This window comes from Labrus mixtus, chromosome 8 (genome assembly GCF_963584025.1).
Source record: "Labrus mixtus chromosome 8, fLabMix1.1, whole genome shotgun sequence".
In the NCBI taxonomy this organism is placed as follows: Eukaryota; Metazoa; Chordata; class Actinopteri; order Labriformes; family Labridae; genus Labrus; species Labrus mixtus.
This window is the reverse complement of record NC_083619.1, coordinates 6,440,894-6,468,594: the sequence shown is the minus strand read 5'-3', so window position 1 is coordinate 6,468,594 and position 27,701 is coordinate 6,440,894. Positions and strand designations below refer to the sequence as shown.

The following is a 27,701-nucleotide window of genomic DNA, read 5'->3' as shown; positions in this document are numbered from 1 at the left end:
GCCCTGTCTGACGCGGATTCGAACCAGGAACCTTCTAACCACTGCACCACCATGCAGCCCTATGATACAAATGTCACTATCTATTCTGAATCACAGCACACATCACAAATGCAATTCTCCACATAGGGAATCACGGCCATTTTTATGTTAGCATTTTGTATTTTGATAAGAAAAACGCCTTAAAATTCGATTCACTTTTCAATGAGTTTTTTTTTTATCTTGTAATGTCCCACTTGGATTGAGGTTAGCCATGGCTGTTAATGAATGTAAGTCGATGTGACATCATAAACAAACATTCATTAAGAGCTGTGGCTATACTCTCCTCCAAACTAATGCCACGTAGAGGCCTCTAAGACTCCCAGAAGCTTCATCTACATTTATGTATCTATGGCCTATTACTGAGTAGTATGACGGCATGGCTAGCGAGCAGAACTGCAGACTGTAAAGATGAAACATTAGGAAACTCATGATGGAGCAGTCCAACCAAAGATGCTAAGCACTCAGTGCTTTTATATCACAGAAGTGATAAGGGGGGAGATTATGCTAAGGAACCCCTGTGTGTGGCCGAGCCCCCTATTTGGCCCTGCCCCAACCTAAAAGTGATGAAAAGCTTTCTAACAGTCTAAATCCATAATTCAGTCCAAGTATGCTTGAAGACTAATTTCTGATTTTGCTTTACAGGCTTTTATGTACACCAATGAGACCACAGTGTAGAGACAGGTCTACAGCAGGTTGTGTCTGTAACCAGCAGTATGGTTAAACCCATCCCACAGCTGTGATAAACTGCACCTGTCAGTCTGTACTGAGGGGGGGTAGAGCCCACTCTCTGCTGATGAAAAGCAGCCGTTAAGGTTAAAGGTTAGTCTGTAAATGTGAACATCCAGGTGTGAAGGTGTCCTCTGTGTCCCCTTGTTCAGGGGAGTCACAGTCATGTTATTTCAGTGAAGGATCCTGGACTCTGCAGGAGCAGAAAAGGAGAAAAATACATTAAAAGTTAATGATTTCAATGTATTTCAAGTTATAGTCACAGACTTTTTTTTTTTTTTTTTTTTTTTACACATAATTTGTTTTTAAGTCATAAAGAGGTGGAAATGTTTTCCTGATCACTGGAGAGTGTGAAATCTCTTGAAAATACTGCGGCGCAGTTACCACCAACTCTCAGCAGACGGTCATTTGTTCACTCTAACTGTGCGTGGCTTTTATTGCAGCGTTTGTGAATTAGACACTTTTTGCAATAAGGCTGATTTCGCATAGAAAAGTGACAGTTTTTTCCCAAATGCTGTGACGCAAACAGACGCTGTTTGTGTTGTGACCTAGAAATATTTGTATTAAATTGAATTGGACAGAAGAAAGCACACTACCATATAAGTTGGAAAATATATACTATTATTTAAAAGTGAGGCTTACCTGTGCAACATTGTATTTGTCACTGGTCGTCATGTTGTGGTTGATTTGCGGTGCGGTCTCGTCAGTGTTGGCTGTTCCTGCATCAGACAAACTGTGTGACATCGCACGTCTTTTTTTAAAATACTGAACCACAAACACCACCTGTCAGGAGGGAAACAAATATCATCAGATCCAAACACACACAGACATATACAAACATTTACAGTTCTAGACATGTGAATAATCATAATGAGTATAATGGGTGATGAAAACTGAATATAGATGTAGTCAAACATTCAAAGAAAAAGCCTGACATAAAGAAGTGCATGATGGGATGTTAGGCTGCAGGGAGTGTATCCTCAGTATTTTGGTTTGGGTCATGTGTGTGATGCAGCTCTTTGTCCTCTTCAGGACTGTCGTGCATGACTTGTTTAACACAAGAGGAATCAGAGTTCAGTCAAGTGTGTGTGTGTCCTGCAGCGAGTTTGTCCATTAGAGCAGGTTAATGTTGAAGATAAAGGACGGAGAGCACAGATAATGTTCAGAGTGATGGTGACTCTCTGCTTATTCTGAAAAAACAACTTAAAACTAAAGACAGTCATTTTAAATATTTTACTGTATTTAAAGATCTTACTATGAAAGCGTTTCTTATAATGGTCACTAATGTATGAGTGTCTACAGTTCAGGATGCATAAAATAACTCACCAGAAAGACAGCCACAGCGCCCCCGATGGCTTGTCCTGCAATAACGTCACTCCAGTGGTTTCTGTACTCGGCCACTCTGTTGATACCTGTCAGCATGGCCAGACCGACCAATGAGAGGCTGAGGAGGGGGCCAGTCAGACGACCTCCACTGGACCTCACACATGACATGATGTACATCTGAAAAATAATGTAATAAGAATATACTTCTATAAATGTATTTAAAACCAGAGGTCTAAGGTTTCATTATTTTTGTGTAAATATATTGAAATCAAGAGTGTTTCAGTCGGATCTCACTCACTGAGAGGTAAACAGCTGTAAACAGACTAAGCCCCGCCTCTTTGGATGGGAACGTCTTCCTGGCTCTCATGATGTCATCAGGGTCACCACTACAAGCTTCTGATTGGCTGACGAAGAGCGAGGTGTCATCGCAGCCAAGTGCGGTGTAGTTGGGTCGACACACAGACAGGAAGTAAGGAGCCAGAGAACCTGTGATCAGCTGACCGCCGTTTACAAAGATGTCTGTTGTAAACAGGCCGAAGGCATACACACCTGCAGAGAAACACACAACACACAACACACACACACACACACACACACACACACACACAACATTATTACGCAACTTTAAATGGGAGAACCATGAGAGGACCCAAACACAGACAGTTCAGGTAGATGGGTGTAACATAAATATCTGAACTTTCAAATTTAAAACCCAAGAGGTGACTTTATGAATTAAAATAAACATAAAAAAACATTTACTGTATGTAAAATATTTACACTTAGGTTACCGAGGAAACGGACGGTCCTGCGCACCATGGGGTTCACATAGCAACAGTCACCCATGACAAGCACCTTCTCCTGGTCATACAGATGGTTTGAGTTGTAGTTCAGGAGGAAGATGACGAGCTCCACTCCTGAAATCTTCAGAAAACAACGACAATAAAAACGAATGATTCATGCTTGTTGAACTGTTAGAATAAATGTGTTAATTTACAACGTTGTGTACAGCTGTATTGTCTTTGATATTGATATTTCACATATAGTTTCACTGTGCAGTAATGATAAACTGTTACACAGAAGGGCTCATTGTTATACCCTAATAGTTCCAAGTATGTAATAGTCCACTGACAAATAATACCAATGTGTTAATGTTAAAAGTAAAGCTGAAAATGTGAATCCTTGAAGTTACGCAGGTATAAACACCAGCTGAGTCTTATTTATAAAGCTCTTCTTGGTTTAGTTCAACACATGTAATCTTGCGCGGCCAAACGCGACTTAGGAGTAAACAAACATGATGGTCAAGCTAAATGTGGCTAGCTGTTAGCTGGTACATCCATTACAGTAAATATTTTGGCCCGACTCGTTCCTTGTCAGTTGGATTGTGTTTTGTTTTACAGAACATGTTGTAATATAACTTGTGTTGTTGCCATAAGTCAACAAGTTGGACCTGAATTTATGACATCCATCTAACTCTGTGCTTCACGTTTGCTATTGTCGTCATGGTAATGTTTGTTGTGCTTCCTGCTTCAGTCAGCTTGCTTCCTTATTGGTTATTGTTCGGTTCCATGTGACAATTCAGGGAGTCAATGCTCTGCCACACCTCACACCACAGGAGAATCAGGCAAGATCATATTTGGATCCATCAAATGTTTTCCCCGCTTAACATAGGATTTATCCAGTGCATCCATCAATGCCCAACATATCCCATGATACATTGTGTGCCAATTTGAGCTGGTGAACTATGAAGCGGCCACGTGATACACTTTTAAATAGTGTCAATACTCAATCAAATAACTACCAATAAGGAGGAGACGTCTGAGAGATATTTCAGGCAGACAAGTGGAGTCGCACTGATTTTTAAGATGAACGATTTCTTGTCTCTCCGTCTGCTCTGTCAACGCCTTTGCTGTCTCACACCACTTCTGCGGTTTAACATCCCAACATGAACCTACAGGCACCAGCTGGAGTGTCTGGGTCCTTCAGAGGATGATACATCTGATCTAGATACAGCTGGAGGGTCAGGAGCTTCTTTGTACTCTGACAATGCTCATAGTCAACATGGCATACAACACATTTATATTTACACTCTCTCACTACTTCTTAACACTTATATCTAAAATAAACTGGTTATTCCTCATTTTGATTGTTTTTAAATCCCAGTCAAACTCACCAGTACAACGGGCAGGCCTCCCAGCACAGAGAACAGGATCACAGACTGCACTCGGCTGTCCTGTTCTGGTCCAGGATCAGGTTTAGACAGATAGGGGTCTCTGCAGATGAAGCCCTGCTCTGCTGGACTGAACGTGTCCGTGAACTCACAGTAATAAACCAGCATCGCTGTCGCCGCCAAGATCACCACCTGAAAGTACAGCATGATGGATCCACCAAAATACAACCAGGAGTCTGTTACCACGGGGATAAAGATCCAACTACAGCATCCAACCAGGTCAGTGAGGATGCTGTTACCAAGGCGAAAAAGATCCAACAACAGCATCCAACCAAGTCAACCGAGAGTTGGTTACCACGGCAATACCAATCCAACAACAGCATCCAACCAGGTCAGCGAGGATTCTGTTACCAGAGCGATAAAGATCTCAAGACAGCATCCAATCAGGTCAACAAGGGGTCTGTAACCAAAGCGATCCAACAACAGCATCCAACCAGGTCAACCAGGATTCTGTTTTCATGCCGATAAAGATCCAACGTATGACTCCAGATTACTGCTGCCGTTTTATAATCCAGATGTGTTGTAATGAGGAACACCCAGCAGAACAGGTGTTAAAGGTCCAGAGCAGATATTTCACTACAGGTGGAGATGACTGTACTGAAGATGATGATGATGCGGTTTCACCCTCAGAGAAAGAGACAAGTCGTCTTTCTTTTTGATCCTGTGGTGATGAAACCTTGTCTTTCCGCTTCTGTAAACCTCCTGAATCAGCTGACTGATGTGAAGCTGAATTTTTTCTGAACGACTGAACAGTCTGTGAAGAGTCGCTCACAGCCGACTGCACACTGACTCACTGCAGTGCGTTTTTATTTGGTGAAAAAAAAAAGGTTGGAGGACTCGTGTTTATAGACTAACCTTACATTTTTTAGAAAAGGTTCATCATTAACCCCCCCAAGGAGGAGCTGGAAAACGTTGCTGGGGAGAGGGAGGTTTTGGGTTGACTTACTGCGCTTGCTGCCACCGCGACCCAACCTCGGATAAGCAATGAAGATGGATGGATAGATAGTTAATCGTTAAAAACATGCTGAGTTTCACCTAAAGTGGAAACTTTATTCAAACTGCGTTGATAGATTAATATTTTTACCACCAGGGGCCAGCAAAACATGTTTAAAACAGCATAAAATATAAAACCACAGACTGTATCAAACATGGACGTAGTCTCAGTGACGTCACCCTTTGGTTTCTGAAGGGGAGTTATGAAGCCAAACGATGGCGGTCGCCATAATGGAAATGATGACTCTACCTAACTGTAGATCAGTCAAGAAACAGATAAAATGCTGATTTACTTACCTATGTTCTGGTTCATATTTAAATTGTATAATTCTGTGTTCAAAATGTAATCAACTTTTTTATTACTTACCAGATGAGCTCTTCTTTGGTCTCTTTGTGGTGAGGTGTACTGTTACACACAGCTCTGAGTTCAACGGCAATTAATTAGTCCACTTGGCATTCTTCCGGTTGAGCGAGGTGTATGGGCACGCTTATTAGCTCTCATTAGCAGTCAGAAGTTGTCAGTCGTGTGTGAATGAGCAGTAGTGAAAGGACTGTGGGAACTTCCACAGGCTCGTTTCAATGTAGAGAACTCCACAGAGATGCTATTGTTAAAATATGTTTTGATTTCTTGGTTTATTGATTTTTTTTTAAAATGGGCATCTTTCTATGCCTTGTGGAGAAACTCAGCGTCTATACTAAAGGAAAACTCAAACAGATCGCTAGACTCGTACAGTTTTGTACTTTGCGGTCATTTCCAGAACATTGAATTCTGTGATTTATCAGATGTCTTTTTTGTGTGTTTAAAGGACTGACGTTCCTCCTAGCCAGCAGCAAGGAGGTAAAACACAGCTAAGATGAGAGCCATCATAAACTAGCACTGCACTTGTATGGCTGGGATACTATTACATCTTTGTTAATTATTTAATTATTATGTACTTGCTTTGGTTGTTTTTCTGCCAACATTAAACACACACATCTACTGTGACATCTTCTACTCCAACTTGGTCTATTGTCTTCATTTTTCAACATCTGAGGTTGCTGCTTTTATGATGTCCATGACCATCAAACATGCTGTCTTTGTGTAACTTTTAGATGAAGTTGTATATAAAATAAACTGCTGGACAAAGCAAGAGAAAACGTCTACAGATGTTGGCTAATGATGTATTTAAAAAAACATTTTTATTCTACTGAATGTGTCTGTGGATTTTTCTGAGGTTTTAAATACTGAGGTAGTTTTATCTAAAGTAACATGTGAAACCATGCATGTGCAAATGATGTGCTTTAATTTCACATTTAAAGTTCATAACTGAAGAAAAAAAACACAAGCAAAGCACAAACTGACATATCCATACAGTAAACATTTAAATAAATACATAGATGATTAATTACAGCCGTCTAATATCAGCGAGAAACAACACATGATGGGTCAAAGTTTGTCAGGACACAAAAAAGTAAATACATGGAAATAAATGACACTAGTAAACAAAGACTACAAAACATAAATAACAATACTGCATGTATAGATCTCCCTCTCTATTTCTGTTAGTTGTAACACGTGGATGATAAACATTTAATAAAGTGAATTTAATGATAATGATGTCCTGTCTGTGGGTTTTATCATTTTTCTCATAATGGATCGTCTAAAGTTCTGCTCAGCCGATGAAGAAGCTCAGTGAAGATGTAGAAAAATGAATTTCAGTGCAGCCAGTCATTAAAGTCCTAAAATGATCCTCATTCAGACGGATCAGGTTTGATGCATATTTGCAGAAACACGGCAGCTATTCAGATTTTTTACAAATGTTGTTGCATGCTGATGGACTTATTAATCAAGGGCTGAATGCACTGAAGTTTTAATACAAATGTATATGGTTCTTCAATGAATACACACAAAAACACAGAACATATCTTTTGATAGTAAGTTGTGTCATGTATTTTAGTCAGCAGAGCTCAGTAATGAGGAACATGAACAGCCTCTTTCTCAGTAAGCAGAGCCTGCACCTTTCTAATATATAGATATTCACATACTTTTTTCTCAATACTTTGACTTGACATAATAAACATTTTGAAAGCAACAAAAAAAAAAGACTAAACACCTAATATTGCTGTGTGGTTGGTAGCCTCAGCTGATTCTGCTATTGAACAGCTGTATTTAATTACCCTGAATGTGACATTATTGCTATCACTGTCGTGCTGCCTGATTCTTTAGACTGTAAAAATCTTAACCAAAAACAAGCTGAGCTAACATTAGCTACAGTTGGCTACATGAAATGATTGATGACTCGTTTATTTACTTTAATCTGTTTTTTCTTTGTCGCTCATGGCAGCTCTCACATGCAGTACTGCCCTCTTTGTTACTGTTAAGGTAAAGACACAAGTCATTTTTTTCAAAGTGGTGCATTGACTGACTGTTCAATGATTCAGGGTGGACTGCAATCTGTGTAAAATGTCAGGAAGAGGAAAGGTTAGATGAAGTTATTTGGCTCCTGAGCCAACAGAAGAGGTAATAACAGAAGCAAAACCATTATTATGTAAAGGGCGAAGCCAGCAGAATGGAACAACACCATTTGTGTTCATGTGAAGCCCACAGTGATTCATTATTTGCACCTTTTTTGCTTTTGCAGCACCTTAACAGTGTAAAAAACACACATTGGGAAACCACTTTGATGGCACCGTTTGCTTCAGTGTGAAAGCACAGAGGGTGTATGACAGTAAATCTTTGATACAGCAAAATCTGCAAGACATGTGCTCCAGCTGAGACCTGTACTCCAAATGTATGACATCATAAAATCATCCCAAGAAAATGCTTGTGAATAAAAATAACTGTGCTGTGCTACAACTAAATTTTTCACTACATGCACAATTTTGAAGTGAACGCTGATTCTGCACATTTTGAGCTAAAAGGAAGGAATTGGATTAAATTTCACAGCGTCACTGTAATGACTGTTACCAAGAATATGTACAGTATATTTATCCAGTATAACAATAACATACTTTTATCTTTCATCAGCATACCTAAATATGGTTTACTAGAGTAATGCTGTGAAATGATAGACAGTGATGAAAAAGTAGGTTTTGTATTTACATCCCATAATAAAAATAAATCTAGAGTAGTTGTTTGTGATCCTTTGTGTATTGAAGTGTACAGTTTGTGTTTGTGTCACCTTATGCTCACAGACTGGGGTTTTGTCTCTGGTTTTACTTGAGTACTGCTGCTGGTGTTTGGTGCTTGGTGACCTCATTGGTGTCTGTGGGGGAGGACGGGGTTGGGGACAGGATGGGGGAGGAAGGTGCATCAGTTGTGGTTGTCAGTGTGCTGTAGGAGGGTGGGATCATGGAGGTCTGTCTCTGCAGCAGCTGCATGATGGTCCCGATGTCTGCTGACATACATGACTCCAACCTGACAAGCACACAGAATTAAACAGAAATACACCTTTAAGATAAACCAGACTCTGGATCAATGTAATATATAACATATACACTATGGAGAGGTTGACTTTCTCCTCCAGATTGGAAACAGACAAATTTAAAAGATTGTGGAAACACTGGATTGAGTACATATCGCCAATTAGGAAAGATTTCATATAATTGGAGGTTTTAAGATTTTACCCCTGAATGCCCGCTACACTTTTGGTATTTTGTTTTCGAGTTCTGTTTTTTATTTTCTTCATACAGGAGGCACAGTGCATTTTTTTTCCATTACTGAGGATGAGGTGAGGATGTTCATATGTGATTTCATAGAGGGAAAATGAAAAGAAGACTGTACACTCACTTGTGAGTTTGCTCACCATATTGTTCTAAGTAGAGCATTCTGTAAGTGACTCAGTAATCAGGTAAACACTCAGGGTTAAGAGTTCCATTTTTTTTCCTTTTCTTTTTTTCCTTCTCTTTCGTGTAAAAAATGCAAAAAAAAAAGATAAACCAGACTGCAGGTCTAAAATGAAATATTTAACATTAGTAACAAATTGATACAATTATGAAGAAATACAAAACAGTGGTGATGACAGAGAGCTGTGTCGATGAGCGATGATGTGAAGAACGGTGATGAAGAGGAATGAAGTAGAGCGCTGATAGAGGGATGTGTCGCTGAGCGATGATGTAGAGGCGTGATGAAGAGCGATGATGAAGAGGCGTGATGAAGAATGATCATGAAGACCTGTAAAGAGCGGAAATTAAGAGCTATGGTTAAGAGCGATGAAGAAGAGCGTTTATGAAGAGCGTTGATGAAGAGCGATGATGAAGAGCGATGAAGAAGACCTGCAAAGGGCAGGGATGAAGAGTGGTGATTAACACTGGTGATGAAGAGTGGTGATGAAGACTGGTGATGAAGACTGGTGATGAAGACTGGTGATGAAGACTGGTGATTAAGAGCGGTGATGAAGACTGGTGATTAAGAGTGGTGATTACGAATGGTGATTAAGAGTGGTGATGAAGACTGGTGATGAAGACTGGTGATTAAGACTGGTGATTAAGAGTGGTGATGAAGACTGGTGATTAAGAGTGGTGATGAAGACTGGTGATTAAGAGTGGTGATTACGAGTGGTGATTAAGAGTGGTGATGAAGACTGGTGATGAAGACTGGTGATGAAGACTGGTGATGAAGACTGGTGATTAAGACTGGTGATGAAGACTGGTGATTAAGAGTGGTGATGAAGACTGGTGATGAAGACTGGTGATTAAGACTGGTGATGAAGACTGGTGATGAAGACTGGTGATTAAGACTGGTGATGAAGACTGGTGATTAAGACTGGTGATGAAGACTGGTGATGAAGACTGGTGATTAAGACTGGTGATGAAGACTGGTGATTAAGACTGGTGATGAAGACTGGTGATTAAGACTGGTGATGAAGACTGGTGATTAAGAGTGGTGATGAAGACTGGTGATTAAGAGTGGTGATGAAGTGCGGTGATGAAGACTGGTGATGAAGACTGGTGATGAAGACTGGTGATTAAGACTGGTGATGAAGAGTGGTGATGAAGACTGGTGATGAAGACTGGTGATGAAGACTGGTGATGAAGACTGGTGATTAAGAGTGGTGATGAAGAGTGGTGATGAAGTGCGGTGATGAAGACTGGTGATGAAGAGTGGTGATGAAGACTGGTGATGAAGACTGGTGATGAAGACTGGTGATGAAGACTGGTGATGAAGACTGGTGATGAAGACTGGTGATGAAGACTGGTGATTAAGAGTGGTGATGAAGAGTGGTGATTAAGAGTGGTGATGAAGACTGGTGATTAAGAGTGGTGATGAAGTGCGGTGATGAAGACTGGTGATGAAGACTGGTGATTAAGAGTGGTGATGAAGACTGGTGATTAAGAGTGGTGATGAAGACTGGTGATGAAGACTGGTGATGAAGACTGGTGATTAAGAGTGGTGATGAAGTGCGGTGACTGAGAGCAGTAACGAGCTGTGATTGACCTGTTGATCTGTGTCTGCAGGGCCTCCAGCCTTTTCTCCAACTCCACCCTATGCCTCCTAGAGACGACGGCTGGAAGAGCTGGGGTTGGGGGAGGAGGGCTGGAGGGAAAGGGTGAGGTGGAGGGCAGGTCAGGAGGAGGTGAGGGGGGGCTGTGGGAGCAGGGCACCTCCTGGTACTTCTGCTCCTCCCGACTCTCTGAGCCCCAGAAAGTTAAGATGTTGGACACTCCTGATAGAGCATCTAGATCATAACCAAAAACAGACACAGTGAGAAACACACTCACTTTCACACAAACACAAGTGTATATCTGACACCTGCCTGTCAGAGGGTTGCAGCTGCTCTCTTTCTTCTTGATGTCTGAGCTCCTCGCTGTGTTTGGAGCAGCATGATGTCTGGAGGTGTGATCAGGACTGGTCACCTGTGCGTCCTCATCGTCATCCTCACTGGAGAACACAGGGCCGTACCTGCACAAGCACTCAGGTGAGAGGTGTGTTCAGAAAGCAGCAGAGTTGATTAAATTGTGTTATCATTGTGTGTTTTATTGTTTCTTACAGCGTGTATTTATGATCGTCTTTGTTGTGAGTGTCACGCTGCTCCCTCTTACTTCTTCTACACCTGTAGGTCACTCTTTGTCTGCTGACTGAAACTGTGTCACCTGTCAGGTACACAAACACACAATCTGAAAACATTACACAACCACTATGAATTTGCAACAGAGTGGTTAGGAGTTGGTGATGATAAAAAAAACAGTGGAGGAAATGAAACACATGCAGAAGTACCAAAAACTGCAGTTCCTTAGGTGTCCACTAGAGCCTGTCTCCTGCAGTGAGTCGCTCCCCATAGAGCCCCATGTTCAAATGTCAAACTTAACAGCAGAAATAAACCTGTTTACAGTCTGGTACAAAAACAGTTTTGGTCTCTATAGCTTGTTTTTCTGTTCATGACGACTGTAGGGGCTGCATTTTTAAACTCATAACACAAAAGTGATGTTAATTAGGGGCGTGTCTTCTTTGACTGACAGGTGGGAGCTGCTAGCTGTCTGCTAGGTGTCACCTCAGCTAATTCAGTCACCAAACTTAACCTCTGAGCTGTGTTTGTGCTGTTGATGCCTTTTAGAGATTTGTTCATGGACATATCGGACAAATAATCTGTCTTTGTCTCAGAAAATGTCTTACTGTTCACTTTATTGTACTAACAGACCATCCAACAAGTCTGAGCTCCACTTTTTACAGCTAGTCACATTATAACATTATTTTAGTTACAACAATTAGCAGCTATCTGTGTCTGTGAGAACAACACCCGGACTGTTAGCGCAATCATTGTTTTTCAGATATTGATTTACCAGAGGCTAAGTGTATGACAGTCAGGATTGGATGAATGAATGAATGGATGGATGGATGGATTAATGGGTGGTTGGATGGATGGATGATTGGATGGATGGATGTATGGATGGATGGTTAGACTGATTGAAGGATGGATAGATTGATGAATGGATGGATTGATGGTTGGGTGTTTGCATGGATGGATGGATTAATGGGAGGATAGATGGATGGGTGGGCTGGTAGGTGGATGGATGGATGGATGGGTGGGTGGGTGGTTGGATGAATGGGAGGATGGATGGATGGGGGGGTGGGTGGGTGGGTGGATGAATGGATGGATGAATGGATGGTGGATAGATTGTTGGATGGCTGGATGGCTGGATGGATGATGGATGGATGGTTGGATGGTTGGATGGATGGATGGATGGATGGATAGGCTTTGTTACCTGTGTGAGTGGAGGAGAGTTTATGTTTCCTCCAGTTGGAGTCTTCTCTACCCAGCAGACCTACACCTTCACTATTAACCTGCACACAGAGATGGAGAGAACAAGTGATGAACTACAAAACACACAAGAGCTGCTCTAGGCAGAGCAAATCACACAAATACTATTTTTAAGAGTAGTGGTCCAGTGTGAGAGATTATCCCTGATGTGTTGGTGCAGGTTAATCATGCATTTCTTCAAAATGTCTAGAGGCAATATCTGAAAAACTGTTAAATAATATTTTAAGAACTTATCTAAATTGAAATGATTTTCAGTCGAACCTGAAATTCACAACATTTCTGTCTGACTTTTCTTTAGCAGTTATTTTTCACAGGAGTAACTTACGTCTCGGAGGTTGAAGGTGATCTCTAAGTTTGACCAGAAATATTTACAGAACTCAGGATACATGTCCAGAACCTGCAGACACACACACCCACACACATAGATTTATACAGTATACATTAACTGTGTTTATCAGATAGAAGAGACTTCCTCAGTTTTCAGCCTTTCTGTCTTTTGTAGATGTGTAACAGGTGGTACCTCCATCATGTCTTCTCTGTAGATTGTGTGCAGGTCGCAGTAGGTCAGAGCTCGGACGTCAGCGCTGGATTTTCCCGGTAGAGCCTGCAGGTTGATGGGCTCCCCGAAGACATCGTTCTTCCCTGCAGGTAGGAGACGATGATATGACTGTGCTGCCTGCTGTAAGAACTGAATGTATAAATGAACAGTGGATAGAGGATATATTGTATACCTGTGTGTCGTACCATCACCTACCCAGTATGGCCACCACCACGTCTCCTTTGAGGATCTCGATGGACCCTCTGGATATGAAGTACAGAGCTGATATCAGGTCTCCAGCGTGGACCAGCGTGTCACCTGGGGGGGCGTGGGTGGTCTTAAACCTCATGGCCAGAGCCCTCAGACAGCCTTTAGTGGATCCTACTCACAAAACAAAAACCATACAGGACTTATGTTTCCTAAGCTACTTGCTTTAACAGAGTGCATCTGACACTATGAAGGTCAGGACATGTTTGGACGACTGTCACCTTTATATTTATATACATGAGTATGTGATCACTTGTCTGAACTTTAAATGTGTGGTATCTGTGTTTCCTGTGCTCTCATGTGATGACTAAGAGATACCTTTGAAAGCCTTGCAGTTCTGCAGCAGGGACCTGTTCAGGTGGAGACAGATATCTGCCTGCAGACACTCGGGAAAACCTTTCAAAACCTGACAGAGGGAACAGTTTGATTAAAACCAACAAGAGGCCCTCAAACATCAGCTGGTAGGACTTCTGTTCAGTGTTGGAAATAAGTGGTAACATATCTAGTTACTTTTCATATTCAATAACGCTGGTACAATTACAGACATTTAAAGGCAATTGTACTCGTTACTTTAAGTGAAATATTCAAGAAGAACATGAGATTAAAGTTTTTTGACATCGATCCTGCAGGTGAGGTTACGCAAATGTCAGCAAAGAAGACATCCTGGGAGAAAAACCATTGCGTGCAGTAAACACACATCCAGGCTAATGGTCATTCAGACGTGAGCATTCTGTCTCGGAAATACCAACATTATTTTTCCCTGCTCAAGTTAAACAACAAGAACATGAGCGGTGAGTGGGAGTCTACGTGCAGGAGGAGAAAGCAGCGAGCTAAACAACATGCTTCTACTAAACTATCCGTCACAGAGCCTGGAGCTGTTAACATCAGAGACCCAGGTGCAGATCATGGTGAGCTCGGCAGACCAAAGGTGGATCCACTTCATCTAAACAGACAAGGCCTGATTTAAAATCACTGCCAGCGCCACGATCTGTAAGCCAGGACTAAACAGACTGATAGACAGGTTTGTTGACGACCTGCTTCATATCAACTGTTAAGTCTGTCGCCTTCAGAGAAATTATAAGTTAATTTAATACAAACATATTGAAAATGGCTACAATGTTGTTTGTCTGGATGGTAAATGGTAAATGGATTTGAGCTTATAAAGCACTTTTCTAGCCTTCTGAGTACTCAAAGTGTTTTTAAACCTCATGTCACACCTACCCACTCACACCCATTCACACTCTGATGGCAGAGGTTGCTATGTAGTGAGACCATCAGAAGTAACTAATCCCATTCAGGGTTAAGTGTCTTGCCTAAGGACACATCTGACATGTTGCTGCAGGTGCTGGGGATCGAACCCTAGACCTTCCGGTTGAGAGACGACCGACTCTACCAGCTGAGTCTGGAGAGTGTTTTCTCACACTGACACAGCAGCATTAAACAATATGTACACAAAAGTAACACTAAAGTTACATTACCAAGTAACTAGTTACTTTTATAATGCAGTTACTCAGCTACTTTTTGATAGCAGTAACTAGTAACTGTAACTAGTAACTAATTTTAAGTGACTAGCCCATCACTACTTCTGATTGTAAAAAATGTTTCTTGCATTAAAAAGAATATTTTTCAAGCACTTTAAGGAATCAGGAGAAAGTTTTAGACCTCCTGATGTCACATATCTACACTGACAGCATCAGACTGTTTAAAGAACTGGTCCTACATTAACTAAAAACAACAAGCTCACAACATTTAAATGGAAAATAACTATAATTCATGAAAATGATAAAACATAAAAACAATAAGCATGTCTTTTTAACACTGGTGGGATGGCTGAGAGCTGACACAGCATCAGATGACCTGAAAGTGTCCTGCACTCACAGCGTTCATGTCGATCCCATTGGTGTAGGACCAGGCATGTTGGAAGTACTCCTCTAGACGCTGCCTCAGAGGGTTCGGGATCTGGTGGAAGCGGATGAACTCCCGGACTCTCATCATCTGGGCGTGGTAACGAGCAGTACCAGAGTACAGCCGCTGAATGATGGCCGACACGTTACCGAAGATACTGGCATACATCAGAGCTGCAGGACGCACACAGACACTTCAATGATTTCACTCTCAGTTATCAAAGAAATATAACTGTTGACTGTCCAATTACCTCCAGCTAAGAGAGAAAAGACCAAACTCCCATATTTGCTTCAATGCATATCCCTCAGATGCAGACTAGAGTGGATTCCAGGCAATAATCCCACAGAGCAAAAAGCAAATCTACAGTGACTACAACAAACCACAGGACTGAAGATAAATCAGGACAAAATCAAGTTTGTGGCTCACTAAGCTTTAATTGAACGCTCTTATGGTAGCTTGTGATCAAATTATAACTCAGCCAATACATAAAATAAAATGTGTTTTACAGTTCACTTCACTAGAAGCATACGCAAAAGTTTTTTCTGTTTCAGTATGAAAAAATGATGTTACTAAAAGGCAACCTGGCAACACTGCAAACTTGTGTAGTTATGTTTGCTTGGCTTTGAGTCTCATGCTAGCTAGGATGAAATGCACGGGCTATAAAAATGAACCACTTTCTAATCAAACAAAGGCACAACGCAGATGGACAGACACAAAGGGACGTTATATAAATTAGGAAAATGACGACTCAACACACAAACAAAGAGACAAATTAGTGAGCAAAAAGCAGGTGAAAAGTATGAAACATACAAGATGAAGAGATTTATTAACTTTACTGAAAAGCTCTTCCACATTGACGTATGCTCTCTCACTCCAACTATCACACAGCTAGTAAAGTATCATACAAACAAACTTTCTCAAAGTTGAACTTAGAGCAGGTGTTTTTGACACTTCTGGAGTTTTTTATGTGAAGCAGGCGTTCCCACTTTGAGATAACTAATCACATTGTAGAAAAAGTGATGTCTTTTCTTTATGAGCACATACACCTGTCAACCCTTTTTGACCATGAATACAGAGGAAACAGAGAAACTGACTCACCAATGCACATTTTGAACACCTGACAATGATTGCAACAACAAACTACAAAAAGATCATGAAAAAGAAAGTCCTGTCGGTGAGTTGAAAAGATAGTGAGGATCACCTCTCAGAACTTTGTTAAACCCGTCAGGTGTTTCTGACTGAGCTATGGGACGTATATACTTATTTCAAACCAAACTTCTGTCCCTTTAGATTCTCTCTAGTTTCTCTGACGTGGTGTAGTGATTCACTGACCTCCGACGAGCATGACGCAGATGGAGAAGATCTTCTCAGAGTTGGTGTTTGGGGAGACGTTCCCGAAGCCGACGCTGGTCAGACTGCTGAAGGTGAAGTACAGCGCGGTGACGTATTTGTCCCTGATGGAGGGACCCGACCCCATGATGGATTCATTGAACGGCTTCCCCAGCTGGCCGCCCAGCGTGGCCAACCAGCCGACCCCATGCGAGGTGGTCCGCTCCACGCTACCTATGGCATACCTGGGACAAGAAAAGAACATCTGAACTTTTCAATTATACACACTCAAACAGGAAACAGCATCATATTTAATCATCAGCTAAGTTAACATTACAAACATGCAGACTGACGCAGAGCATGTTGTTAATAAAGTTTTGGTTTGGTGTTAAAAAAAACCACAGCATGATGTACCAGATGCAGGCCAGCCAGTGTGCGATGAGGGCGAAGGTGCACATGAGGAGGAAGAGGACGGCCGCTCCGTACTCTGAGTAGCGGTCCAACTTCCTGGCTACACGAACCAATCGCAATAACCGAGCCGTCTTCAGTAAGCCAATCAGAGTGGTGGTCTGTTACAGAAGAGGAGAGCAGCGTATGACCCATGTGAGAATATAAAGAAGTTTCACATTTCTTCTCCTCTGTCTTTGCTCCTTGTTTCCAAGAAGGATTTTCTCTCTACTCTCTCAGTTTTTACCCAAACCTCTCCCTGCCTACCTCAGCCTCTCTTCCCCCATTAATCACATTCTCTCTACCTCTCCCTCACCTCCTGTCTCCCTCCCTACCTCACCCTCTTGTCTTCTTCTAACCACCTCCACTCGAACTCCCTCCTCCTTACCTCATCTTCTCTTCTTTCATTAACCACCTCCTCTCTCCCTCCTCCTCCCTACTTCTCCCTCTCCTCCTGTCTCCCTACCTCTACCTCACCTCCTCTCTCTCTCCCTCCCTCCTTCCTCCCTACCTCTCCCTCTCCTCCTCCTCTAACCACCTCCTCTCTCCCCCCCCTTCCTCTCTACCTCTCCCTCACCTCCTCTCTCCATCCCTCCCTCCTCCCTACCTCTCCCTCACCTCCTCTCTCCATCCCTCCCTCCTCCCTACCTCTCCCTCACCTCCTCTCTCCCTCCCTCCCTCCTCCCTACCTCTCCCTCCCTCCTCCCTACCTCTCCCTCTCCTCCTCCTCTAACCACCTCCTCTCCTGAGCGGTAGATGAGGAGGTCAAAGGGAATGGCGGCCACCATGTCGATGAGGAACCAGCCTTTAAAGTAGTGCACGGCGATCTTGGTAGACTGACTCACCACCTGAGGACACACAGAGCGGACAGCGTGTAATCAATGTATCATTATGAGAGTTTTAGCAGCACTTTTTATAACAGCTCATTAACAAGAGGGCAATCGTGGGGTAACATTGTTATTATAAAGAGGTAATACAAATGTAATAACATGTTATTACCAAAGAAATAACTAGGTCATGGCTTGTTAATAACAATGTGTAAATCTGGGTAATATTTTACAGAAAAGTATGAATCAAGTAATGGCCCAAAATCTAAGGAGACAAATTTATAGATATGAAAAAAATTGTTAAAATACAGAAATCCTTTGGTAACATGCCAACAATTAAATTGTTATATGATTAAAATCATCCAACCCTTTTATTCCAAACATGTGATTTACAGTAGTTTCAAAGTAACACTGTACAAATATGTTTAACCTTGTGACTTTTTGTACAACTGGAAAAACTTCTGGTAGTTTATGTGTAATAACAAATAATCTGTGCTGAAAAATGCTAAATTAAATGTTTAAGTCTGTGAATGGTCTGTTTTTTTAATAGTTAAAAAGAGAAAAAGAGAAGAGAAGAAGTTGTTTTAGCATATTTGTGGCAAGACATTCTTTTTTTAGAAATTGGTTACCATGAATATATCTCTTTAGTGTCATTGCTATAAAAAATATACTGTGCATTTATTGTTCATTTACTGTGCAGTCCCTGTATTCACTGTGCAGTCATTCTGCAGTCACACAGAGTGATCGGGTCACCTCATCATTAGAGTTCACATAGGTGGTCCTGAAGTTGATGATGATGTCAACAATAAACATGATGTCCACGATCATATCCACCACATTTAGGGGGGAGCACGAGTACCCACAGGTCTGCATGGCTGCCTCCTCTTGGTCACTGAAGGAATGACATCAATAAAGTGATTTTATCCAAGGAAAATGGAGGATAAATACATTTTAAAAATTCCATCAAATGTATTTATTCTGCATGGCTGTATCCTGTTGGTCATACCAACTATTCTTCTATTCTTCTCGAGTCTAGTGAGACCATAAATATCAGTCAGAGAGAAAAGGGTCTCGGGATCATAGGTTTCTCATTGAACTGGACTCTTTGCTTTAAACATTTACTCTTAGAAACAAATGGTATGCATCTGCACCCACCTGAGCAGAAAAGTGGCAGAATAAGGAGTGAATATGGCAGTATAGATCACTAAGAGCAGGATGACCCAGTCCCACACGGCTTTAAAGGGACTGTAGTGGAGGATGGTCCACTTCTGGATCCTAGGGGTCTGCAGCTTGTACTCTGGTAACACATCAGCACCCAGAGACAGCACCTACAGAGAGAGAGCGAGAGAGAGAGAGAGAGAGAGAGAGAGAGAGAGAGAGAGAGAGAGAGAGGAATGGTGCTTTAATCCTTCAATCCTCCATGATGCTCCTTTTGCACCTGTCCAAAGCAGATTAAAAACACTCTAAATGAGAGCTAATTTGCAAGAGGCTCAATCTGCACCATTTTATCCCAGCCTGTGTCCGAAACCGTCGACTTTCATAATATTCATACTAAATGTGACATCAGTATGTTTACAAAATGAATCTACTTCTCATTAGCATTTAAAGGTACAGACACAGAAACAGCCTGTTGTGAGCAGGGCTGAAATAGAGAGGTTTATAGACATGATCAAATACAGGATCAGAGTGGATTTAGAACAAGAAACTTCACACATGTTTTGGGGAGCTCTGAGACTTATTTAAACTGGTTGAAAAGGAGGAGAATATGAGACCTTTAAAAGAGATTTAAAAAAAATAGAAACAAGAACAGAAAACAAGACGCATCAAATCAGTTTGTAGCAGTGATTTAAAGAAGTGTTGGGTCTGTGTATCAATCTGTAGTTCACTTGTGATCCAATACAACTGAACCGTACTTCTGTCTTTTGTTGGATCACAAATGAATTACAGATTGTCCAAATGATACCCAGACCCTGTTGGGTCATTAATTCCTCTGTTTTTTTCCTGAATAAAAACACATACAGAATGGGGTCATTGAAATATTTCTCTTAAAACCCCTCCTTCTTACCCATAACTATATATAACCCCTCCCCCTTATTAAGGGCATACCAGGGTCTTGGAGGTAACATAAGGGGATGTGGGGTTGGTTTCTTCAAAGTCAGCACATTCTTACAGAACATCCATTACTACTGGATGTGACCCCTAAACTGATCACCATGGAGACAGGGCTGGAGGTGGATTTATCACCCTATAAAAACCTGTGTTCAACTTCTTCACATTCCTAACCAGCTTGAATTGATAAATGAGTGTTTAACCTCTCTCTCCTCTCCAGCTTCTCTCAGCCAAATATGGTCACTTCTTCTTCTTTCGTACCATAAAACAAACTAACAAAAAACCACAAAGACGGTGATGACCAAAAAGAGCAGCACTGGAGGATTTAAAATGATTCTCAATAGACCAATGAGATACTAATCAAACCAGAGGAAGTGATGTAGACCTACTGAATATCAACACTGCTGGGATTCCATTGTAAGACTTAAAACTATTGCTATGGACCCTTTTAGTGCTCGTTAACAATGTGACGTAATTTGGTGGGCGGGGCTTAGCTGGAGGCAAAACATCCTCCAGGCGAACGTTAATAGATGTTAGTCAACGTTGAGTAGAAAGTTGTGTTTGGTTCGTTTTCGACAATGGTGAAAGAAAACACGGGTCTCTCTGGATATGTTAGGTCTGAGGGCGTATAAGTCGTACATTGTGAACGGCCATGTACAGGAATTGCAAGACCACGATTTGAGTGAGATTTGTGTCGTGTGGACCCAAGTTCTGCCCAACAAGCAGAAAGGACAGAAGACAGCTCTGTACCGCGCTTGGGTCATCATCAAAAGAAACTGCACTTGCATGGCTGGGTAAGTAGGTAACCTACAGCATATGTTTAAAAGTGGTTGTCAACATAACTGATATCTCTGTGACTGTAATGAAACAGCAAAACGGTTTAATTAGCTACACTTGCTTTGTTAGCTAAGTTGTTTTGTTACCTATGCTATGAGGTTAGTAACATGTCAGACTATAGGGTCTTTCTGTAGCCATGCAGCAGCAATATTGTTTAAGTTGGAGCTGTATGTTATGATGGGGAGGACAGAGCAGCCAGCAAGCACGTCAGGAGAATGCCTCTGGAAAAAGACTGAGACAGAGAGGTCAAACCAACCAGAGTTAAGGACATGGAGATTGTCAGGAGATTGAGTAGCAGTGCTAGAGCCATGTAGCAGTATAGATCAGTGTTGTAGGAGCCAAGTTACATTCATACATGTTGAAGTAAATAAATAAGCACAAGTGTAATTTAGTTTGAAAGTTCCTCTTTCATTTTAGGGATTTCATTGTATAAGTCAAGTTAAAAGTAATCTGATGTAAGAAGGATGTTCTGTAAAGTTATAACATTATTACTGTTAGAGCAGTGAGGTAGGTTACTGTCACTTTAAGAGAGAGAGAGAGAGAGCTCTTTAGTGCAGCGAGAGGGCTAGAAGTGAGGATCAATAAAGGACCGAGCCACCATACCATGGTTTCCTTACCATGGTATAGTTTATCGATTACGAGAACTTGGCTTTGAACCCTCCTGTAAGATTGTTTTTTTAAAATGTGGATTAAAGGAATTTGTTTTAGCAGTTTTACTTCTGAGTCCTGTGGAAGTTTTTCCTCTTCAAGTGAACATACACGAGTAAATCCAAGGCCACGTGATCTTCAACCCACCACAAGTGTCATCAGTACTCTTATTTTGTGCTACTTCCTTCTTCAATGCAATTAAAACTTTTACTCCACTACATCTGTCTGAAATACGCGCGCGCGCACACACACACACACACACACACACACACACACACACACACACACACACACACACACACACACACACACACACACACACACACACACACACACACACACACACACACACACACACACACACACACACACACACACACACACACACACACACACACACACACACACACACACACACACACACACACACACACACACACACACACACAGAGAGAGAGAGGAGGACGAGGAGGAGGTGTGAACAGGATAATTAATGAGCTGTGAGTGTTGAACTCCTCTGGGCTCTAACATGAGACTCCTGCAGAGCTGCACACACAGTCACATGACTCCTGGATGACCTTCAATTCAATTAATTGTGATTTAAAGCTCTGTCATACATTTAAAAACAGTTCTGATCTTTTTGATCATACTTACAGACCTTAGTGGTTATTATATACAGTCATAGATGTCTGGAAAATATTAGGTTTTTGAATTCATTGATAGTGGTATTAAGAAGTTAAAGTATGGATGAAGACGTGAAGACAAGGTGAACGTCGGGTGTATATGTTACAGAGCGAGAAGGAGGTGAGTTAAATTGGATTCGCTGTGGTTGTTGTTCTTCCTTCTTCAGCAATTGGCTATCGTTTTTTTCAGTAACTCAAAGTGTGTGCTTGGCTGTCGTCGGGGCCCCCCAAACATGACAGGCGATCGGATCGTAAATATTTGAAGTTAGTACGGCCCTGACATTCAAATAAAAATAACTCATCACTCTTAACACACCTCACACCTCAGCAACACCTGACAAGATCATCTTCAGAAACATCAATAAATCAGGACTTTGATTAGGATTGTTGGAAGAGGGGAACCAGGCCCACAATAAGTAAGATTATCTTGTAGTGTGTAAGACGGCAGCTTTAACCCATAAGCATGGAACACACATATACACACAGGCACACACACACACACACACACTCCCTCTCACCTCATGAGTGACCACTGAGGATACTCGTACGGCTCTCTTCACCTGGTTGTTACTGTGATCAGTGTCGTCCTGAGACACACAGCTCTCCACCACACTAACCGAGGACATCTTCAACCCGTTACTACAGGTCTGATACTCTGAACAGATCCTGTCCTTCTTCTTCTTTTATTTCTTCTTCTTTGTCTGAGATGAAAAGATGTTCCACTCTCTTATCTTTTTGTGTTTTATCACTCTTCCTCTTTTGCTCTTTCTTGTCTTTCCTCCTCCATCACTATATCCCTATTTATTCCTCTAAGTTTACTCTTCTCTCTCACTTCTTTTCTTCCTTATTCCACCGTTGTATTTGAGAGTTTGTCCCACCGTCCATCAACAGCATCAACAACAAACTCCTTTTTTCCCTTTTACTCCTTTAAACAAAAAAAAAATAGCTTAGACTTAGGTTTCTTAGCTTGTTTTCTTAGCTTGCATTTGTTCTCTCTTCATGGTACAAAGTTCAGCCTGAGGAACATTATAAATCCTGTTTGTAGATGATCAGGTCACACGTCTTCATAGGTTTGTAATCTGAAGTCAGGAGGACATTTATTGTGATTCTCCTCTCAATCTGATCTCTGGACCAGCTTCAGGTCCTCCTCAGATCCTACTTATGTCTCAGGTCCTCCTCAGGCCCTCCTCCTCAGGTCCTCCTCAGATCTTAGTTCCTCCTCGGGTCCTCCTCAGATCTTAGTTCCTTCTTGGGTCCTCCTCAGATCTTCAGATCTTAGTTCCTCCTTGGGTCCTCTCTTATCCATTCTGCAGCTTTCACTTCACCCCTCTCTCTCTCTCTCTCTCTCCTCCCCTTTTTGTCCCCCTCCTCCTCTCTATCTCTCTCTCCTCTTCACCATCCTCTGTCCTCCAACAGGAGTCTATTAACACCTAAACCAGAGTACCACTATATTTATAAAAGCACAATAAACTAAGGCACAAACTGAGTGTGCCACTCCATGATTATACATGAATAATGTCAAGCTGCATTAGTCCAAACAGACCGTTAGTATTCTGACGTGTTTGTTATTAAATGGTCAATAAAGAAAATCCTCTTTATTAACACTCACGATAGATTTTAAATTCAAAACAAGTAAAATGTATTTTAAAACTTTGAAATCAGTGAAGTCAAAAGACTCAAAGAGGTTTTTCAGTGCAGTAGTATTATAGCAAAGCAAACATGAATACCTGCTTCAATGTACAATACGATACAATCTATAGTCCCCTTAGGCCGGACATAGACTATGCTATTTGTAGTAAAGTCGTGGTGAAATATCATCTCACACTGTACGACTGAAACGTTTACGATAACAGAAGCTCATGACCTGAGCGCTCACAAATACGAGTCAAATAAGAACAAAGCATTGACATTGTCAATAAAGTTTCCTTTGAAAACTCCCACAGACCGAGGTTAACGTCAGATCTGTGTGAGGTTGTCTCAGACGCACGGCTCAAATTCAAACACCATCCAAACACACACCTCTCAGCAACACCAACAAACACAAGCTAACTAGCAGCTAATTCATAACAAATATTATCTGTCAGCTGGAGGTGCACAGATATTTATTGCCAAAGTGTCCTTTGTTCATATCTTTGGTGACAGAAGGAGGAATACACATCAAAATGTCATGCCTGCTGTTGCCACAGTCATTTCAGATGCTGTCTCACAGTTAGCATTGACACACGGGGATCGGACGTCATGACACCCTGCACAGCTAACAATGTGTGATTGTAGCCTACAGTGTTGTCTTGGACTCCAGTGCTGCACACATTTTGCTGCCTCCATATTATCAATAAATAAAACCAATATAAATACACAACAACCTTCATGTAAACAGAGAAGTGTAGACCAATGAACGCCACAAACAACACATACTGAACATGATGTGAATGGCAGTGAGGTCAGTGAAGGAGCGCTCTGCTGCATGCTGCACAAATTGATTAAAAGGGAATAACAAAGCATACAAAAGTATCTTACAGGGGAATGTGCTACACTTAGAAAAGTGTATTAACCGGGTAATAAAGCTAGAATATAAAAATACATTAAATGATCATCGTTACCACGGTAACACACTTAACATGTGGGTGACACAGATGATTAGGTGATGTGAAGTGACTGCTGATGTTCACATTTATTTTAGGAAAGAAGTCCTCTAAAGAGCCATATGTCCACACACACACACACACACACACACACACACACACACACACACAGGACAAACATGTTCAGGGTGACGTCCTCTCTGTCAGTAAGAAGACACAGTGAGAAATAATGAATCACCTTTAAAGCTCAACACTTTATTCCGTATCATCACCAGATCATCCATGTTGCTCTAACATTACTTTTTGTTTTGTTTGCATTTATATTTATCACGGTAACAGAGGACAAAAGTGTGCCAGTGGGCATCAAGTCACAGAAACAGAGTGTACTGTAAGAATTCAGACGTCCTCTAACTGAACCAGAGGACATCAGTGATGTCATCAAAGTGCCCCCCAGCCCTGCTAAATTAACTATATGATATCAGCAGGTGGCCCTCATTAATCACCTGCTCTCCAAACAGAAATATCTGCCTCTTTGTCAACCCCCCCCTCACCCCCTCCCCTCCCTCACCCTGTGTGTCCTCCAACAGGAGCAGCTGAGAGCCTTGGGAAAGAGGTGGGGGGGGGGGGGGGGGGGGGGGGGGGGCTTCACACCAGTCATGGAGCTGGAACATTGATGCTCCTTCAAAAAACAACCTCTGTGTCGGCCGATTGATTAATAACAGTGTTTAAAAAACGGTAGCTATCCTTACATTAACGTTTCTCTGTTTTCATAGCCTGACCTGCTCTGTGTTGTAGCAGCTCTGCGTTAAGTTCAAACATAATCCTGGTTTGAATCATATCTCTACATTTTGGAGTTTACGCTCTACCATCATTTAAGGTGTTGCACCAGCTGAGATAGTTCCAACATAGGCAGACGTTACACCTTAAAGCTAACACCTAGCTCCTGGTAGTATGGTATATATGGTTGTATATGGCGATGGGTTTGAAAGGTGGGATCACTTGGAAGATGACGAGGAGCAGAGGGGTTTTGCAGGCTGTTTGGTGTCAGCACTGTGTTCATCCCTCAGATATACGTGATGACTTTGTGTTTTACTCCTGCTTTAGTTTTCCATGAGTGGAGATCATTTCATCCATCCAATAATAGAATACTGTTAAGTTACCATATGTAGTTGAAGATTTGATGACGTTAATGTCACATAGGAAGTGGCTGAATGCTAACGTTAGCCGTAACCAAACGAGTGCACAACTACAACATTTAAAAACTAACTTAGTTTAAAGGCAGGGTTGGTCATTTTAGAAAACTAGCATGATTTTGAAAGTAGCATTCCCTCAGTGCTCCGTCTACACCCACCCACCCAGGGAGGCGTCTGATTGGTTCATCAGATTGGTACCTCGTGGCAGACACTGGTCAAAGTTTTTACATACTCACAACTGCTACAGATGACGGATTTCCTTAGTTCCTTTTCAGAGCACAAGAATCAATAATCAGGTCAGGACCTAAAGACAATTACAACCAAAATCCTTAAAAGTGTTTCTGGAGAAAATGACCAACCCTGCCTTTAAATGTAAGGTTTAGTTAAGGACACCAGAACTAAAGACACAACTTATCAACAAATGCTGACACAGGACACTGGACTCTCTCTCTCTCTCAGTTAATGTCCCCTCCTTCTTCATGAAATGTGCCTGGAAGAACTTTCTGCTGCTGACCAGATTGATCATCTGTCAGTGAAAACATCACACTCTGAAAAACACAACTTCATTTCCTTGTACACTGGCTTTGACTTCTTGATCAAAAATTAACACAAATAAATTAAACCCTACAAATTTAAAATGTTAAATGTGTTTATCACAGATGATGTATAAACAGGGACAAAGTCTGAATGATCACCCATTGGTTTCTGGAGGGCTGTTTTGGAAGCCCAACCATGCTGGTGCGTTCGGTCATCCTACCAACAGGCAAAGACCTGAAGCTTAAAATTAACATCATACTTTCATCTGGGGGATTTTTCATTCTTCCTTCCTCACCAAGATTGCATTTCAGACCATTGTCCTAAAAGTCTGCTCATGTGAATCAAATGTGAATAGTTATGCATCAAAACACCTAAGTTTAAGTCCTATGGGGACCTCTAGTGGCCAGGGTAATTATGACAGCAGCCAAGAAAAAAAAGGTGAAAGTCAGATGAGTCAGAATATGAACGGGGTGAAATCAGGTCTGAACGTCTAACACCTCATATCAACCAGCTAAATTACGGTTACAACATCAACATGACAGAAAAAACTTTTGTTTCATAATTTTGGGAACATGATGATTTAAAGAATTTATTATTTAACTGCATTTGACCAAAACTTTTGCAGCGGCAGGTAAAATCCTATCTATGCAAAGATGTTACATATATTACAAAGATGTCATTTCAACCTAATTTATTCTTGGAACAAAAGTCATACGTACTGCACTTTATGGGCTGTGAGATTTTGGGACAGTTGGGTCTCTTGTACAGAGAGCAGTTTAAAACATTCTCCACAGAAGAAGAAAGAAGAAGACTGAGCATGTGCAGCTCTGACATCACAAGCAGATAGACCCCTTAGTGCTGACCATAGACTGTACATACTGATGGACAGAGTCATCTGAATATGAACGCACACCTGGATGGATGTACAGCTGGTGTGTGTGTAACAGAAACATCAGTGTATGAAACATGGACAAACCTGAGTGACTTTCTCTGTGACGTGGTGAGTCCGGTCCATCAGTTTACTGGGAGGTCTGATCTCACCTGGAGGTAATGCAACCAGGGGGTCAGCCTTAGTGTCCAACAGACTCTGAGTCATCTGCTGCAAGAAAGACCACACACACACACACACACACACACACACACACACACACACACACACACACACACACACACACACACACACACACACACACACACACACACACACACACACACACACACACACGCACACACGCACACACGCACACACG

General features: G+C 41.6%; 2 protein-coding genes across 2 annotated transcripts in view; both read right to left on the bottom strand.

Moving 5' to 3' along the window:
- Positions 1-628: 628 nt before the first annotated feature.
- Positions 629-4,653, bottom strand: LOC132978447 (phospholipid phosphatase-related protein type 5-like). The gene is made up of 6 exons (XM_061043666.1): positions 4,262-4,653; positions 2,880-3,012; positions 2,390-2,640; positions 2,092-2,268; positions 1,408-1,548; positions 629-958 (listed from the first exon to the last, which is right to left on the bottom strand). The coding sequence occupies exons 1-6, from the start codon at positions 4,583-4,585 to the stop codon at positions 929-931; spliced, it is 1,056 nt and encodes a 351-aa protein (XP_060899649.1). The 5' UTR covers positions 4,586-4,653; the 3' UTR covers positions 629-928.
- Positions 4,654-8,308: 3,655 nt separating this feature from the next.
- LOC132978708 (potassium voltage-gated channel subfamily H member 6-like) overlaps positions 8,309-27,701 on the bottom strand; it is a 34,357-nt gene continuing 14,964 nt past the window's right edge. Inside the window, exons 7-23 of the mRNA XM_061043981.1 lie at positions 27,428-27,550; positions 19,018-19,190; positions 18,616-18,754; positions 17,773-17,883; positions 17,547-17,576; positions 17,003-17,157; positions 16,592-16,833; positions 15,233-15,432; positions 13,673-13,760; positions 13,304-13,468; positions 13,070-13,191; positions 12,875-12,946; positions 12,494-12,572; positions 11,281-11,383; positions 11,047-11,192; positions 10,728-10,956; positions 8,309-8,708 (exon numbers count right to left, since the gene is read on the bottom strand). Coding sequence (XP_060899964.1) covers positions 8,507-8,708; positions 10,728-10,956; positions 11,047-11,192; positions 11,281-11,383; positions 12,494-12,572; positions 12,875-12,946; positions 13,070-13,191; positions 13,304-13,468; positions 13,673-13,760; positions 15,233-15,432; positions 16,592-16,833; positions 17,003-17,157; positions 17,547-17,576; positions 17,773-17,883; positions 18,616-18,754; positions 19,018-19,190; positions 27,428-27,550 — 2,379 coding nt within the window. The 3' untranslated portion in view covers positions 8,309-8,506. The remainder of the gene's footprint in view (positions 8,709-10,727; positions 10,957-11,046; positions 11,193-11,280; positions 11,384-12,493; positions 12,573-12,874; positions 12,947-13,069; positions 13,192-13,303; positions 13,469-13,672; positions 13,761-15,232; positions 15,433-16,591; positions 16,834-17,002; positions 17,158-17,546; positions 17,577-17,772; positions 17,884-18,615; positions 18,755-19,017; positions 19,191-27,427; positions 27,551-27,701) is intronic.

Bases quoted from the DNA above. Each gene is read 5' to 3' on its own strand.
- LOC132978447 (XM_061043666.1), bottom strand. From the start codon at position 4,585: ATGCTGTTGTTGGATCTTTTTCGCCTTGGTAACAGCATCCTCACTGAC. The intron at 3,013-4,261 runs GTGAGTTTGACT...TGTTTTCTGAAG, and splicing joins GAGGCCTGCCCGTTGTACTG to ATTTCAGGAGTGGAGCTCGT. The intron at 1,549-2,091 runs GTGAGTTATTTT...CCCTCCTGACAG, and splicing joins GCGCTGTGGCTGTCTTTCTG to GTGGTGTTTGTGGTTCAGTA.